The following is a 16,366-nucleotide window of genomic DNA, read 5'->3' as shown; positions in this document are numbered from 1 at the left end:
TATATAACTTCTTAGCATATCTTACGAAATATCAAAGTGGCCCTTGTAGCCTTTCATTTTTCACTACATGGCCCTTGCTGGAAAATTTTGAACAGGACATTCTTGGAAGCTCTCCTGTCCTTTTAGTGTCCCGTATTTAAAATGCAGTAGTACTCTTATGGGAATGCTTCCCCTTCATGTCCACATGCATTATCATGCATCATTTCCTTGTAGCTCAAATGGGAGCCACTTGACAGAAGTAGTAGACGGTAGTCTAGACACTTCTAGAAGAGCACACTCTTCCCCTGTTTAATTTCACCATCCACTTTGTCGCGAAAGACAATTTGGTTTGTTTCAGCACCGAGGAGGCCACTCGTGTTGATGTTGCTCGCTACGGCTTCGCGTCTCGCAGCACCTTAAAATAGATTAGATGAGAGCTCTAATAAAAGATGGGTGTGCAACTGAGCTCTGTCCAAAAGGGAGAAGGGATCAGAGGCGATGGTGGGTCTTCTCATCTTGCTGTAAAAGCAGAAGGAGGCGATTCTGCTGAAAGATTTGCCACCCAATCTATGTATCCGTGCTTCTTATTGATCCCATGCAGCTTTCTAATCAGCGGGTCGATGGGTGCATATAGAAATACAGCCAGCTGCACCATTAGTGATCACATTTTCATGATCTCCCGCCCACCCAAAGGGCTCAGACAATTACAAGGGGTCAGAATGGAAATAAAAATATTAAAAGGCTCAGCCTTTAATGGGAAGTTGCAGTATTTTCTGCACCAATGCAACAATGTTTACCGTGAGTAATGTTTACCGCGAGGGCTTTCAAAGCTGCGAGAGGAAATGTCGTGTGGCAGGAACAAAAGCGCAGAGAAAACAAGTCACTAAACAGCTAACAGGCTGTTTCTTGTCCTTGAAACATTGTCTCACATAACGTGTCCATATCGCCTGTGAAACGCCAACTCAACACTTGAAGCTGATAATTTATTCAAGGTTTTCGCAATTAATTTGGACCGACTAAAATATGCATGCAGGCCTATAGGTCTTCATCGATTCAATAGAGCCATCCCAATCCTCCTCCCAATTGGGCACGAATGCATTGATTTTCCGTCCAGCTGTTGACCCGCGGGTCGTGGAGTACACAACATCCAGAGGAGGAGGACGGTGACCACCGAGATGTTGACCCAAGGACAAATACTCACATGAAAAAGCACCACCTGATGTCAGTTAGTTCCAGTGTTGTGAAAGCTGGTGGGCTGCACACGGGGGAGACGTGCCGGAGACAAGAACTCAGACTCCCGGATAAACAAACCTCAAAAGAAGGAGAGGTTGAGAAGGAGGCCATTGAAGCGTCAAAGGAAAACCAGTTCAAGTAGCTAAAAACTAGTGATGCGTACCAAAACTTGGTACCGTAATGGCAAAGTAAACAGTAGTAACCATGCCGAAAAACCTAGAATCTTAATGTAGACTCAGCCGCCTGCAACATGCGCATGAAGGTGATATTGTGCAAGTTGGGCTGGCCCATTTTATCGATCATACAATATATATTGATATTTTGTTTCCAAAGATCTTGAGCCCAAGTGTCGCTATATTAAGCCCCATTCAAATCTCCCTTGTTCACCCTGGAAGAGCAATTTGGTCAGCTCGTCGCTACTGTCGCTATCAAGCATTTTATAGCCAGCTACCGAGACGCCGATGCCTTCCTCTTCCCTTTCATGCAGTCAACGCAAGACACACAACGCAAGTGCTTAAAATCAGATGTGTGGGAAAACTTCGGAAGTGTATCGAATTTCGTAATATTACAGTTAAACCTGTCTTAGCGGCCACCTGTATAGAACGGACACCTGCCTATAGCGGCCACTGAAAAATCCCCCGCAGAAAATTTGCGTGTTGTGGACCCTGTCTACCGCGGCCAGCGGCCACACATTTTGTCTCCCTTGGTCAATATCTGACCGCATATAGCGGCCAAAATGCAGACTCAAGCAGAAGCTTCATGCACGAAAAAGTTTAGTTTTTTTAAGCAATGAAGCCGTCGTGTGTAGACTTTAATTACTGAGTCCTAGCTCGACATAAAAAAGCCATCTTCTTACTTTGCAATGCCGCCCTGAAAAGATTCAATGTGGACCAAAACGGTAATCTTCCCACTTTGCAATGCCGTAAATAGATTCTAAAATAGCCAAAACACCTGAATAAAACATCTAAAATATCACTTAATTGCTGACTAATTAGAGATTAGAAGCCCATTCAATAAGAAAGGAGCGATGGTATTGTTAGTTTACGACGATCTTCGCACCTCCTCTGCACTCAATTGTTCACGCACACACCCATTCATGACTGCTTCACACGTATCCTGTACATATATCCTTGGGCTCCTTCACTCAAATTTTTTATTTCTTGCTTTTAAAATCCATCCATCCATTTTCTATACCGCTTCATCCTCATTAGGGTCGCGGGGGCATGCTGGAGCCTATCCCAGCTGACTTTGGGCGACAGGCGGGGTACACCCTGGACTGGTCGCCAGCCAATGGCAGGGCACATATAGACAAACAACCATTCACACTCACATTCATACCTATGGACAATTTAGAGTCACCAGTTAACCTAACCTGCATGTTTTTGGGAATGTGGGAGGAAGCTGGAGTGCCCGGAGAAAACCCACGCACACACGGGGAGAACATGCAAACTCCACACAGAAATGCCCAAGAGAGAATCCAACCCAGGTGTTCCTGATCTCCAGGCTGTTCCTGTATTGGCCAACGTGCTAACCACTAGACCACCGTGCGGCCCACTTTTTAAAATCGTGTTTTAAAAAAAATGTAAGATGGAAATTTGTGACGTTGTGCAGGACAGGAGCGAGCGTCCCCTGTCCTGCGCTCTTATTTGGCGGGCTGTGCCTTCTCCGGGGAGGAAGAGGCAGCCGCTTCATGCCTGCTGGCCGCGCAGCTGCGGTCAATTAACATTTGTGGCGGATAAAAGGCCAGCGCCGTCGAATGTGCGGCGCTGGTTCATTGTTGTTATTGATATTACTGGTTTCCTCACCGGAGCTGTTACCTAGATTTACCTACCTGTTCCCCTATGTCTCTTGGTTTTGCTCCAGTCTTTTTGTGAATACATGTTAATATGTGTGCGCACAAATTCAAAATGGCCGCCAACCTGTCTATAGCGGCCACTTTTGCCGTTTCCCTTCAGTGGCCGCTATCGACAGGTTTGACTGTATGGTACCGTGAGCTAAATATCGATTATGCAACAGCAGCACTCAATTCCAACACCAAACACGTTTCTCCGTCGCAACAGCAACACAACACTGGCTGAACGAACTGAGCGGGCAAAGAAGAGAGGGTAAAACGTTGAATCCAGATGGGGGGCTGAGACAGTCAGGACCGTGTAAATGTTACATGCATTACCGTTATAACCTAGTACAGTCAAACCTGTCTTAGCGGCCACCTTTATAGAACGGCCACCTGCCTATAGCAGCCACTGAAAAATCCCCCGCAGCAAATGTACATGTTATAGACCCTGTGTATAGCAGTCACCTGTCCAACACGGCCAGCAGCCACCCATTTTGTCTCCCTTGGTCAATATCTGACTGCATATAGCAGCCAAATTACCAACTCAAGTCGGTAATTTTCGCTTCATGCACAAAAAAGTTTAGTTTTTCAATCAATGAAGCCGTCGTGTGTAGACTTTAATTACTGAGTCCTAGCTCAGTCACAATCATTCACAAGATCCACACAAACTGTCAGTTGTTCCACATGAAGAAGCCGTCTTCTTTTGAGCTTGCTATTTCCTGGTCAAACATGGAACTTTAAGAGCATTTGCACCAAAACATTACCGCAAATTAGGCTGGGAACAGGACGTGCTCCCAGCGACGCTACAATAAAAAAAAAAAAAAACATACGCTAGCATGCATGCGGCAGCGGGAGCAAAACTGAGTTGGGTTGTACTTAATTGAAGTATTTTAGAATGTACTCACGCTATTTTTCATCAATCCTCATCCACAAATCCATCAAAGTCGACACAAACAAAGCCGTCTTCTTTTCCGTTCGCTACTAGTCTGTTAACTTGTCAGTGTTATTCAGCTCCGAAGCAAAGAAGGAAACTTCTCCTGTTGCTTCTGCCAACTTTATTTCTTGAACGCGGCCACCAGACAGCAGCTCAGAACACACACACATCTCTCAGCATCGTCTCTCCTTCCTGCTTGCCCACAAGGCAAAGGTTAAACAAGCCCCACTACATAGCTGTCCAGCCAATGCCTGTAAGAAATGACACCGTTTATTTCCTGGTGTGCACTGGTCAATACTGTAATGACGCTTCTTGTGGGGAAGGAGAGACTCACGTCGCCGATGCACTTTAATGGCTTTATTAACAGCGGAGAACACTGCAGGACTTTACATCCACGCCAACATAAACACACTTCCCAACTCTCTCCAAACTCACAGCTAGCACTGAGCCTAGCTCTCCTGCTCGGGACGCCCACCGTCACTTCCCGTCACTTCCTGATGAACTAAAGCTGTAATGACACTCTGCCGTATAAAAAGTAAAATATTAAAAACAAGCGTAAGACATTACTAGCACAGCTTTGTTCTGTGGGTGGTGGATATATTCTATCAGTTATTATTAAGCCTCTAGCTTCCTTTTAGTAAGTAAAAACCTTGGCTATGATTGCACTACATTGTCATGTAGACCTACAAAGTACACTTGGAAGAACAAGAGGTGAATAAATGTATTGCAACTGATGTGAAACTGATGAGGGGTAGGATTAAATAAGCTTTGCTTCTTCCTACTCCTTTTTGGACATGCAAAATTGTGAATTGTACTATGTGATGTGCTACTGTTTGACTCATGCATGTTCAGGATTAAAACCATGAACCATGATAATAACAAGCCTAGTAGTGCTGTACAACTTTTATCCGCAGTCTGCAGTGCCCTCTACTGGTCAACATTATTATTAATAATTTTTTTCCCCCCTTTTTTCTTTTTTTTCCTCTACTGGTCAACATTCAAACTGGACGCCAACCTGTCTATAGAGGCCACCTATCTATAGCAGCCACTTTTACAAACTCCCTCTAGTGGCCGCTATAGACAAGTTTGACTGTATTAACTTTTCCAAACTCAAAGGCGATACAGTAGCAGTCAGGCGCTGTGTCCCCATGCCGGAAAAGTAGTTCCTCTGTGTTAGCTCCTACAATAACCACGCCGCTATAGCTTGGTTAAAATGCAGGTCACGGCATGTAAATGGAGCATAGTTGGCGGTTTTGTGGATGTGCTTTTAGAGAGCTGTACAGGCGAAATAGGTGAATCCCCATTACCTGTATTGTTAGTGGAAAAACTGCCAGCACGAGAACACACAGAAAAGGGACAAACGTGTGTTCTTGTCTCACGTAAGGACTGGTATCAGATAATATGTAAGCAATACCCAACCCTAGCAAAACATTGACAATGATGTGCATTTTCTTTATTAAGAGGAGGAATTCCCCTGTAGGTCTGTCCAACCACGGTCGCAATATTATGACTTGCTGCAAGCTCAAAAAGAAAAGAACCCATCACAAATTCCCAAGGGTTTGATCATGTACAAACTAGGACTTCAAAGCTTTCTTCTGTCCTAGTTGATGTTCCAAGATGTGAAAAAAACACCCTGTTTGAGAGTTTTGGGGTGAAGGGACCCATGACATCTCCCATGCAGCGAATCTGCAGGACTAAGAGGCGCTGAACACAAGGAAAGCTGACAAAGACGAGCAGAATCCTGTTGTGTTCTTTGAGTGTAGGTGATGTGGTTATCGCAAAGCTACAGGAATCTGTATTTATATTCAGTCTTTCTCATCTCCGGACTTGCAGCTCCACAGCCAAATCCAGTTTTCTGTACAGATTCCTCCTTTATGCAACTGTGCCACTCGGTACTCGACAGCCGCCTGCCCAACCCATAGCCTCAGGATAATCCAATCCCGCACATCGTCTTTATTTCTCTTACAGTGGGCACACAGGGACCTCACATGGCAGCCGTGCTTAGAAAACGTCTTTATGCTGCTGCTGCTCAGCGTAGCTTAGGCTGAGCAGATGATGGGCCTCGGCGCCTCTCTGTCTCTGTCTCTCTGTCTTTTTACCCCCCGCTTGAAACGAGATCATGCCGGAGGAAGGCTCCCTTTTTCCGCAGCCCCCCCCCCCCGGAGGGGCGACGTAGCCTGTTTGAAGGGCCGCGATTTGTGGCAGTGACTTGAATGAGATGATGGGGTACGGCGTAGTGTTGTACTTTATCCAAAAGCTTATATTCAAGAGGTTAAGTGCATCTGTCAACAAATATCCTCTTATACCAGCTACTACAAGGTAGAAAGTGGGGGGGGGTTCCAGGGTAAGCACAACTTGGCGTCCACTATACGCTGGTCTCTAGCATCAATGAGGAAGATCGACGGAGAATGAAGACACACACAGTTTATATAGGAATTGCTATGCCATTGTAGAAACTGAAAGTTAAGCTTGTGTGTCTGGAAAGTGAAAGTTAAGCTTGTGTGTGAGAGACTGGCTGAAGCTGGCTCTAACTATGCTCAGAGCGTGACAGTTTCATATCTTGTCCTCTCAGTACTTTACCCTGAGTTATATGTGAGTGCTGTGCAACTCTTGTTGTGCTATGTGAGTGGGGGAGCTAATAAAATGAAATACACTAAGCTATTTGACTGAATATAAAAGCATTTTCTATGCCACTTATCCACATTAGAGTCGCAGGGGTGTGCTGGAGCCTATCCCAGCTGACTTTGGGCGAAGTATAATAATATTAACAATACTATCTAACACATGCCAACACAGATGCTAAATAGCTGCGCTACAGTAGTGTATCAAAATAAAAAATTGATGTTTATGGTCTGCATCAGGGGTGTCCAAACGTTCCCACCAAGGACCGCAAACAGGAAAAATGAAGGATGCGGCTGCCACTTTGATACATTTTGTACAGTACATTCAAGATGCTAAAACCAATCCGATGCAAGTCAGTGTATGCTAAGCTATTTGAGGAAAACACTGATAACTCGGCTTTTGTGTTATAGGCGACAAAGCAAATGATATATTATATATAATATATATAATATACAGGCTGCCTTTGAAAAGAGAACTAGTTACGTGTGTATGGCGGAAGAATACACTGAGGAAGGATGTCACTTTTGTTTTTAGTTGACCTTTTCCTTGCATTAGGCTTCTGATGGCAGTGTGTCAAAGAAAAAGAAAGTGAAAAGTAAAGCGAAATGAGACGTACATTCTCAGACAGCAGAGAAATCAACACAGACACTATGACCATCATGAAGATGATGTGAAAGGATCTGCTCCTATGAAATGGAAAGTGATAACTAAGCAGCGCAGTGGTCTCATTATTGAGACTTCCTCCTCCCAGTTGTTCTCTCTTGTGATTTTTAATATGTCCTTCATGCGTTCTGTGTATGAGCCCACTTACACTAAAATTCAGTTTACATTACAGTCGTAGGAACGAAACTCGTTCAGACCAAGGACCTGGCGTATCTTAATAGGAACAATATAGAACAAAATGAAGCCTGACCTGCAGCACCAGGCTCTGGTCAAAATTGTAGGCACTGGGCCGTCCCTCCAGGGTGGAGAAGGCCACGTTTCCGCCAGTAAGAGGGGAGATATCGCTGAACTCATCCGTGCATAAAGCCGTCCTCTCATCATCTCCCTGTCGAAGGAAGCCCTTCTCACCCTTTCCATAGGTCTCCCGGCAAGAGGCGCTGTAGAACTGATAGGGCAGCCAAGGTCCATCCACCTCGGTGCGTTTGTAGATGGCAAAGCTCTCAGGCCGACTGGTGTAAAATTTCAGTCGGACGTAGGTTATCTCGAAGGCCTTTCCTGTAGAACACATTTTGCATCAGCGGGACTAAAAGACTTACTGGGCTATTTTTGTGTGGTATTTGGGCCCTGGAGCAAAACAATGGAAAAAAAACAAAACAAAAGCTGACTTAATTGCAACAGAGACAAAGAAAATATTCAGAGGGGTAGCTTTAATTTCCCACGCTTCTATGCAGGGTAAACAGATGTGTCTCCTGCAGGATAAGCTAAGAATGTGATGTGGCAGACAGACAAGTGGCAACAAGGCAAACAACATGGATGGGAAGACCTGCAAATCTGGTGAATCATCACAGAAAAAGAATATTCTATGCTTTTTCCTGTTGCAAAAAACATGGAAACCGACATTTTTGTTTGTACACAGTACGCACCATATTCTTGTCTTGTGTGTTTTTTGTTTTTTTGTTTTTTTTCCCCCATTTCATTTCCCATTTATTGCTTTGATAACTCTTTGCAATTCCCCCATGTGCATTTTCCAGAAATGACTTTCTTCATGTTCCTGATCGGCTAAAATGGCCTCGCAGATAGATGTTATATTCATTTTTTACGAATGAGTATATTTGCAGCACACTAAAAAGGGAAAAAATAATAATTACGAGAATAAAGTCAATCTTACGAATGAATTTACACAGGCATACGTTTATTTTGGAAAACTTACAACTATGTTAATGTTAAAATACAACCTTTTTTTCTTGGAAAACTTCTATTGTAACATTGCAACTTTATTAGAGTATTTACTGTGTTTCTCAAATCCCCCCACCCCCTGTAACAGCTGTGAAATGAGTCTAGGAGTCTCAAGGACAGTTTACAGTTGAATTCAAACAGGAGTCCATACAAGCAATTGTAATGCCAGCGCTAGAGAGTGTGATTATCTACCAACAAAGTCAAGTCAAGTCGATCTCCAAAAAGGAATTCTGTTCCTCTGTCCTTTATGACTTCTGTCAGAGAGGTGGTGCAATGAGTGCAAACTTCCCTTTTATAGTTGTTGAGACATTATGCTCCAGCCCAATGGCATATCTAGAAACTTTGTGTGTTTGTATGCGCGCATAAAAACAACAGGGTGCATTTGTTCCAAGCGAAAGGTCTGTATTATTAGTCAAAATATATTGAAATACAAGTATTCTGGTCACTAGGAGGCAGTGATGACACAAAAATTGAGACATTAGCTTACATGGCATTACCTTACACTGCATGAAGTCATGAAGCCATGGCATGTACCACATGGTAGAGTGGAAAAAAAGTTCTCCTCCCATCCCGTGTGGAAGTGGTAAGTTTTTGGCTTCTTAAGTTTAGAAGAAATACATTTGAGGCTAATGGGTTAGCTCGCTAGCTCGAGTCCCTGCAGCATAAGTGTTGTTATTTCATGTTACTTTGTGTCATTTCATGTCTACAGAGCTCTAATCATGTTAAAAATCCTACTGAAAAAGTCATAACCAGGTTTTCTACGTTCTAACTATGAAAATAGTCAATTTATTAACATTGAATCCTATTTCGCAGAAATTCATTTAACGCATTCGGGTCTGGAACCAATTAACCACGAAAAAAGAGGGACGACTGTAATTTATTTTCTTTCTTTTCCATTGTAGTTTTTGACACTAAAGTTGCAAAACCCCACAGTTTTTAAACAAAGTGGGTTGGAAGGAACACAAAGAAAGAGACAAGTCTGGGTGTATCAAGAGCTGATTGGCTGATACAGACGAAGCAGGGCGGGGCTAATGGACCATGTGACTGTGCTTTAAAAGGTCCAGCCTGTTGTCTCTGCTCTTCTCTGCTCTCAGAGCAAACAAGGACTCTTCAGTGCTCTTTGAGAGAGTGTTCACTTGTCATTCCGACTACTTCCTCGCTCTTCAGGCAGTCATTGTGCAGCCGTCCGACTTGTTTAACACTAATCGGCCAGGATGTGGAGAATATGCAAATCTCGTAATTGCGAGGAGAAACATGCCTGCTAACACGCACTGTGGAATTTCCCAATGTGGGATAAATAAAGTTCTCATGTCTTATCCTATGTTATCGCTCTTCCAGGCATCCTTGTCCGACATCATTGGACACACGTTGGCACGGAGGGGAGGCACCATCCCCCGGTAGCGCCTCAGCTCTGCGGCATCCCTCTTGTTTTTGCAGTCGGCTCTAATGGTTTCTTTCCTCTTGCAGCCAAAAGATCGTTAAACTTTCATTTAGTCTCTGCATGAGGTGACCGCAGCCCTGCCGGCATCGAGGCACAACTCATCACGGAGGCAGGAGATGGTGTCGGGTGAGCCACCCCCGCCTCCCGGGGATGAAAGGCAAAGTTGCATCTGCAAAATGATACTTGTGTAATTTCGTGCATGCAATGTTTAATGATTCGTGATTTGGAGGAGTGGAGTGGCTTTTTGAGAATTCATTACAGCACATGTGGGCCCGACTGTGATGATGTAGCTACAGAAGATAATATGAGACACACCAAGCTACCAGTGATTACCAACGGGAAAGCCAAATGGAAAATGACAACTACTATTGACCGGTGCTACCTCAAGCATTGTCAATGAATCTCTGTCATATCGCCCTCGGTCATCACGGCGCAAATATGATTCCGAATGATTGGTTTGACTTTTTAATGGGGAAAAAGCCTGGAAAGTTTGACAAAGATGAATACAATTTAAATCAAAATTGCTCTTAGGAGTTAATAGAAATTAAGAAAAACAGTCGGGTTTTAGTGTAAGTTGGAACTAGTACCTAAATTATAGCTAAATTAAAACCCAAGACACTCATACTATACACAGCACATGAAGGACATACAAAATAAAGTAATCCTGCGTTTGATTGGCTTGGACTGGGCATGCAACCAGTTTCCTGAGCATTTTACTAAATACACTTTGCTTTTCACTTTCCTTTTCTTTGACGCATTGCATAAGAAGAGGCTGCCTCACGCTTGGGAGACATAACGAAGGGCAAAACGTTAACTAAGCTGTATAACTGTATTCTTCTGCCTACATATCCTTCCGTGCACGTAACTATCTCTTTTACTTTTTACCAGTATGAGTAATTTATGAGACAAAATGTTGGAACACGAGGACCGCCTGTAATGTCACCATCATAAACACAGAGCGGAAGCTTGGTTGCGTAATTAATCCGCTCCAGATGGTCCGAATCTAACTGAAATGTATTTATTTATAATGTTTTCCCATTAGAAATACCATCGTCCCTCATTTATAGTGAAAAATGAACTTCCGCGATACAGGATTCAATGTTAATAAATGGAATATTTTTGCAGTTAGAGCACAGAAACCCTGTGTATGACTTTTTAAATATGTTTTTTAACATTATTAGAGCCCTGTGGACATGAAATAACACCCCTATAGTCACCTTTACGCTCCTATTATTCATTGTTTGCATCACATTGCAACTCTTATGCTGCAGGGACTCGAACTAGCCAGCTAACCAGTTCGCCTCAAATCTATTTCTTCTAAACTTAAGAAGCCAAAAACTTACCACTTCCACACAGGATGGGAGGAGAACTTTTTTTTTCACTCTATCATGTGGGACATGCCCTGGCTGACTTCATGAGTTCATGCAGCGTTAGGGCAATGTCATGTAAGCTAATGTCTCAATGTTTTGTGTCACTACTGCCGCCTGGTGACCACAATACTACAAATCACTTGTATTGACTAATAATAGATCATGGTCTACCATGAAACACCCATCATATACTAATTAATTCATTATAAAATAAAAGGTAAGAGATAAAGGTGATATAGTGAGGGAGCGACAAATCCAACCGCGATATAGCGAGGGACAACAAATGCAAATCCAATTAATCCGTTCCAGTAAGCCAAAAATGTTAACACAAAACATGTTTTCATAGTTTTACAATAATACAGAAAACAATTCCAAATGCATATAAATGATGAATGACAGGGATAAATGAACATTTAAGGTTACTTTCACTTTCATTGAGGACTGTTGGTGAATACCTGTATTAGCAAGCTAGCAGGGAACAACGACAAGGAAGGACGTTTTGTGATTAAAAAATACATTAAGAACCTGGTTGGACTCACGCAATGTTTTAATAGCACCACAAGAGACGTGACATTTTGCACGCCAACTGGAAAATGTACACAAACCAAGGCAACATTTTGCAGTAAATTTTCGCTCTCTAACACGGGCGGATGCTAACCAAGGTTCCACTGTACAACTTTAACAGTACAGGCAATGTTTTAACAGGCGGAAATATCATGCACGTCTGAAAAGAAGTTAACAATATGGCTACTGCCTCACTGTCTGAATTGATTCATTCTTCTCTTCTTTTATGTTATTGTTATTGTACTTAATATCAATCTGCCCTCAGGGTCAAAGAATGGAAATTAGCCGCTGGCGATAATCCTCCATATTTACATGAAAATGTTGATGAATATGCACTGTCCCTGTCTTTCCTCAATAAATGAATCTAAATCTGAAAAAATAAAACAAAACTTAACACTGACTTCATAGCTGAACAATGAAAGCGCAGTGCCAAGTAGAGATGGTCAAGTACTGACCGAGTCGTTCAAAACTCGCAAGTTTTTTACTAAACCGAGACTCGCAGGCATTCATCTCTGTTAACTTGTTCACTTACCCTGCTGCCGCTAGCCAAATTAAAAAGGAAAGCATTTGCAGAAATGTATTAACCCCGTGGAAAAAGCAACAGATCTGCTCCTTGCCTCAAATCAACTCTCCTTTCCACTTTCTGTTCTTTTCTGAGCTGAGCCGAGGACTCGGAAAATCCAGGCACTTGTGAAGTGGGAGATGGACGGGTGAGTGGGGTGACGTAGACAAGCGCTGAATCGTACGTCGACGTCATATTTGAGTGTGGCAAGAGAGAACGGGGAAGATGCCTAATTCATGTTCTGCACGGAACTATACCAAGTATACCACCTCCAAACCTCCAACAAGGTTTTATATCCATGCTGTGACCGGGCGGTGACGCCATTGTTTTCAGAAAGTAGCAGTTTGCTTGTCCATGAGGGAAGGACAACACGGCGTTATCAGATTCTTCTCCCATCCTGGAAGCCGTACTGTTACATACTGCTAAAAATACTGTTATACAAAATACCAGGGCACCCAGAAGGCCGTTGCCATGTGGATGAAGGCCAAATAAATAGGCTCTTCATCAACTTCTCAGCAGGAGGCTGTCAGTACTACAGTATAGGAGTGAGAAGCATTTGTGGAGTATAGGAAATGATCACGATTCCACTCTGTCCCCAAGCAAGAACCAGTCGGGGTTCCTGGAAACATATGTTGGCACCCAAGCGTCTATGGAAGCACCTTCTTTTGATGCAACTCCTTTCCGCAGACGTACCGTCACCTGGTGGAAGTTGGCTTCTTTGGTGACGTAGTTCATTTGCATGAGATGAGGTAGGGCTGGGCGATACGGATATATTCATGTAGAATATGGATATACGATATACGATATATATCCCCATATGTTTTCCACAAAGTGAGTCAAATATGACACACTGACAGGTCAGTGACCGAGTCCGAATGCTTGGCTTGAGTGTAATGTGTCGTAATTTAACAAAGATTAAGAAACATTTTCGTTTGAGATCCCTCTAGCTTCCTTCGCAGTGTCCAGAAGTCCAACTTTTTGTGTGATGGTTAGCATCTTCCTCTGACTTTTGCGTGCGGAACGTTTCATCGACATTGTGGGTTTTGTCAGGGAGAAAACGCGCAAACATAGAGTTCAGAGTCTCTGAAAGGTGTTTGCTAGCTATCAGACAACAGGAAACACGGCAGTTCAGCATGAAGGAGATTGATTGACAATGGTCTATGGCCAATCAGGAAGCAGAAGACAATGAGCGGGTTCTCCTTTAGCCAATAAGGACACACAACACAATGCACTTTCGTATGTTGTAAAAAAAAAACAACTAAAATTTCACCAAAAAAAACCTGCGAAACAGGAGAACCGACAAAGTTTCTTGATTAGATTAGATTAGATTAGATTAGATTGTTTTCCATGGACTGGTACTTTGGCGGTAATCCACTGGAGTTGCCCGTGGAAAGCTGTCTGCTAATCAGGATCTGCGTGGACATGTGCTGCTTTAAAGGCACCGTAAGTCCGGGAACCTCTCGCCTAGACTAAACCGAGCGGAAACGCTGCAGACTAAATATTTACAGTTGTGTTGCTGCGAGCTCAGACGGGCGTCTGCGTGGATGAGCGGATTTCTCCTCCAGTCGTGTTTAACTTCAAAGTTTTGCAAGGAAGAAACGCAGCAGAGGAGCGTCTGATGGAGGCGATGGCGCGAGCGTCACGCCGGGGGCGGCAGGCTTTTCATCATTGTTGTACATCTGAGACAGGATGTTGCTTTTCTGTGACTGCGCCCAATGAGAACCATCTGCACACTCCAGTGATGCCAGTTTTTGCGGGGAGAAAAAAACCCTGACCCCGATTCCTCACCAACATTTCTCCATTCCTCCTCCCTCGTTGTGTTTTGTTTGCTCCCCTCCACGCAGCCAGACTCCCACCGGGTGTTTATCATCCCGGCTCTCTCTCCATGTTTACGTTGGAGAAGCAAAAGACAACAGCCATGTCAGAGACCCCCTGCTGGAATCCAGATGGGTCACATGGTTTTCATAAGAAACATTTTTCGGCCTTTTCGCAGACAAAGTCCCCACTATGTCGGCTGTGAGGACAAAGGTCGACTGAGTCAAAGGGGAAATATGGATTGGTGGACGTGTAAAAAGACAACACAGAACATCTGTCAGAACCTCCTTTCAACAGCCAAGCAGTCTGCACTTTTCTCCAGTCGAGGCAGCGCTCTTAAATTATAGACGACAAAGCCACTCCCTGCTCTCTGAAACACAGCAATAGAGCAATTCTCCTTTTGGCTTTTTCATTGTACTCCATTTCATGTTTCCCGTTGCTGACAGGGACGGCCTTTGGAGGTTTGGGCCACCAAAAAAGAGGAAACTAGCATTCATTCAACTTCAAAGTTCTATTTTTTTTCAGCATATTTGAGAGCCCTTCCCACGAGCCATGGGGGGCTCCATGGGGGTGGGGGCTGCATGGGGCAACAAGTCAGCCTGAGGCGGGAGAGGAAGCAAAGAGACGAGTAAAGCTTGACATCGAGCTCGTTTGCCGCAATGATTGACAGATGACAACAGTCCCTGTTGGTGTAATGGTACAGCTGCTCCCTTTTAAGGCATCGCTGGGCATTTTAATTCTGATCATTTGTTACTTTGCTGGAAAAATTATGATGTAAAAAAATATAACTTAATAAAAAAAAGTAAAAAAAAATAAAAATAAAAAAGCACAAAAATCAGCAGTAAATTTACAAGAATAAAGTAAAAAAAAATCTGCGAAAATTTCTAAACTAACAAGAAAAAGTTTTAATTTTACAAGAATAACGTGGTAATATTATGAGGAAAAATGAGAATAGAAGAAAGTTGAAATAGTTGGAAAACTAAAATGGAAAAAACTGCTGTAACTTTATGAGAAAAAAGTCATATTCTAACGAGAAAAAAGTTGCAATTTCACGTGAAAAATAATGGAGGAAAAATAAGAGTTGAAATATTAAAAGAAAAGTACATCATTTTTCAAAAGTGGTAATATTACCAGAAACAAACAAAACCAAATGAAGCTGTCATTTTTGAAAAATGAGTTTGAGGAAACGGTTACAATATAATGGGAATAAAGTCATAATATAAACAAAAAGAAAATAATTTACAAAAGGCTGTTTAAGAAGAAAGTTGAAATATTTGGAAAATGTAAAGAAAAACAACAGCAAAAATGGAAAAAAATAGAAAAGGGTGAAGTTGATACTAATAATATGCTTTTTCAGCTATAATATACCGTATGTAACTTCCTAGGGTGCTTTACAAAATATCAAAGTGGCAAATTTGCATCCTTTCATTTTTCACTATGTGGCCCTTGCTGGACAAAGTTTGGACACCCCTGGTCTAACTGAATTCAGGTTGATGTCATGGGTCAGTTAGGTCCTAAGGATGTGGGGGTCTAATGTGATTTTTTTGGTTTAATGGGGTCCAGAATCCCTCCAAATTCTACTCTTAGGGCCTCGATTTGGCCGATCTGGCCCTACACATCCCTACCTTGACATCACAGGCCTTGGCGGAGGTCTGCTGTGCCTTTCTGGTTGTGTTTGTACTCTCCTTAAAAGTTGAACATCGCTCACACCCCATCTCGGCATGTCAAATTCAACTCTGTGTCCTCCTTATTGACTTTAAATCCTCTCAAAAATTCTCAGACGGGTCCTCGGGGCTTCACGCTCGCAAATAGCGTCCATAAACCATGTCTGTGTCAAAGTCTTTTACGGGAAGGGGAGGCGCAGAGAACGCAACTGCTGGGTTTAGCCCAGCTGTTGTGCGTTAAAGACTTCCACGGCAGTGGACGGACGGGGGGAGGAATGTGTGAAGATGCGTGCGCACAGGGTGGCAAAGTGAAAACGTCAGTCAAGCTGAAAGCTAACGCGCTTTGCTGTGAAATCCCATCACCGCAGCCACAACAAACCATCTGCATTCAATTCTATTATGATTGTCCGTGCGAGCGTTCTCCCCTATTCCTGGATGTAGCGCGCTTA

General features: G+C 43.2%; 1 protein-coding gene across 3 annotated transcripts in view; it reads right to left on the bottom strand.

Moving 5' to 3' along the window:
* The window catches only part of lamc3 (laminin, gamma 3), a 108,176-nt gene that overhangs the window by 90,427 nt on the left and 1,383 nt on the right, over window positions 1-16,366 (bottom strand). For all 3 annotated transcript variants that reach the window (XR_008566509.1, XR_008566508.1, XM_054756948.1), the window contains exon 2: window positions 7,516-7,820. Coding sequence is in view for 1 of the 3 variants with exons in the window: in XM_054756948.1 (XP_054612923.1) it covers window positions 7,516-7,820 (305 nt within the window). In the remaining 2 variants the exon portion in view is untranslated. The remainder of the gene's footprint in view (window positions 1-7,515; window positions 7,821-16,366) is intronic.

The sequence above is a fragment of the Dunckerocampus dactyliophorus genome, chromosome 17 (assembly GCF_027744805.1).
Source record: "Dunckerocampus dactyliophorus isolate RoL2022-P2 chromosome 17, RoL_Ddac_1.1, whole genome shotgun sequence".
NCBI classification, from domain to species: domain Eukaryota; kingdom Metazoa; phylum Chordata; class Actinopteri; order Syngnathiformes; family Syngnathidae; genus Dunckerocampus; species Dunckerocampus dactyliophorus.
This window is presented reverse-complemented; position numbering and strand designations above follow the sequence as displayed.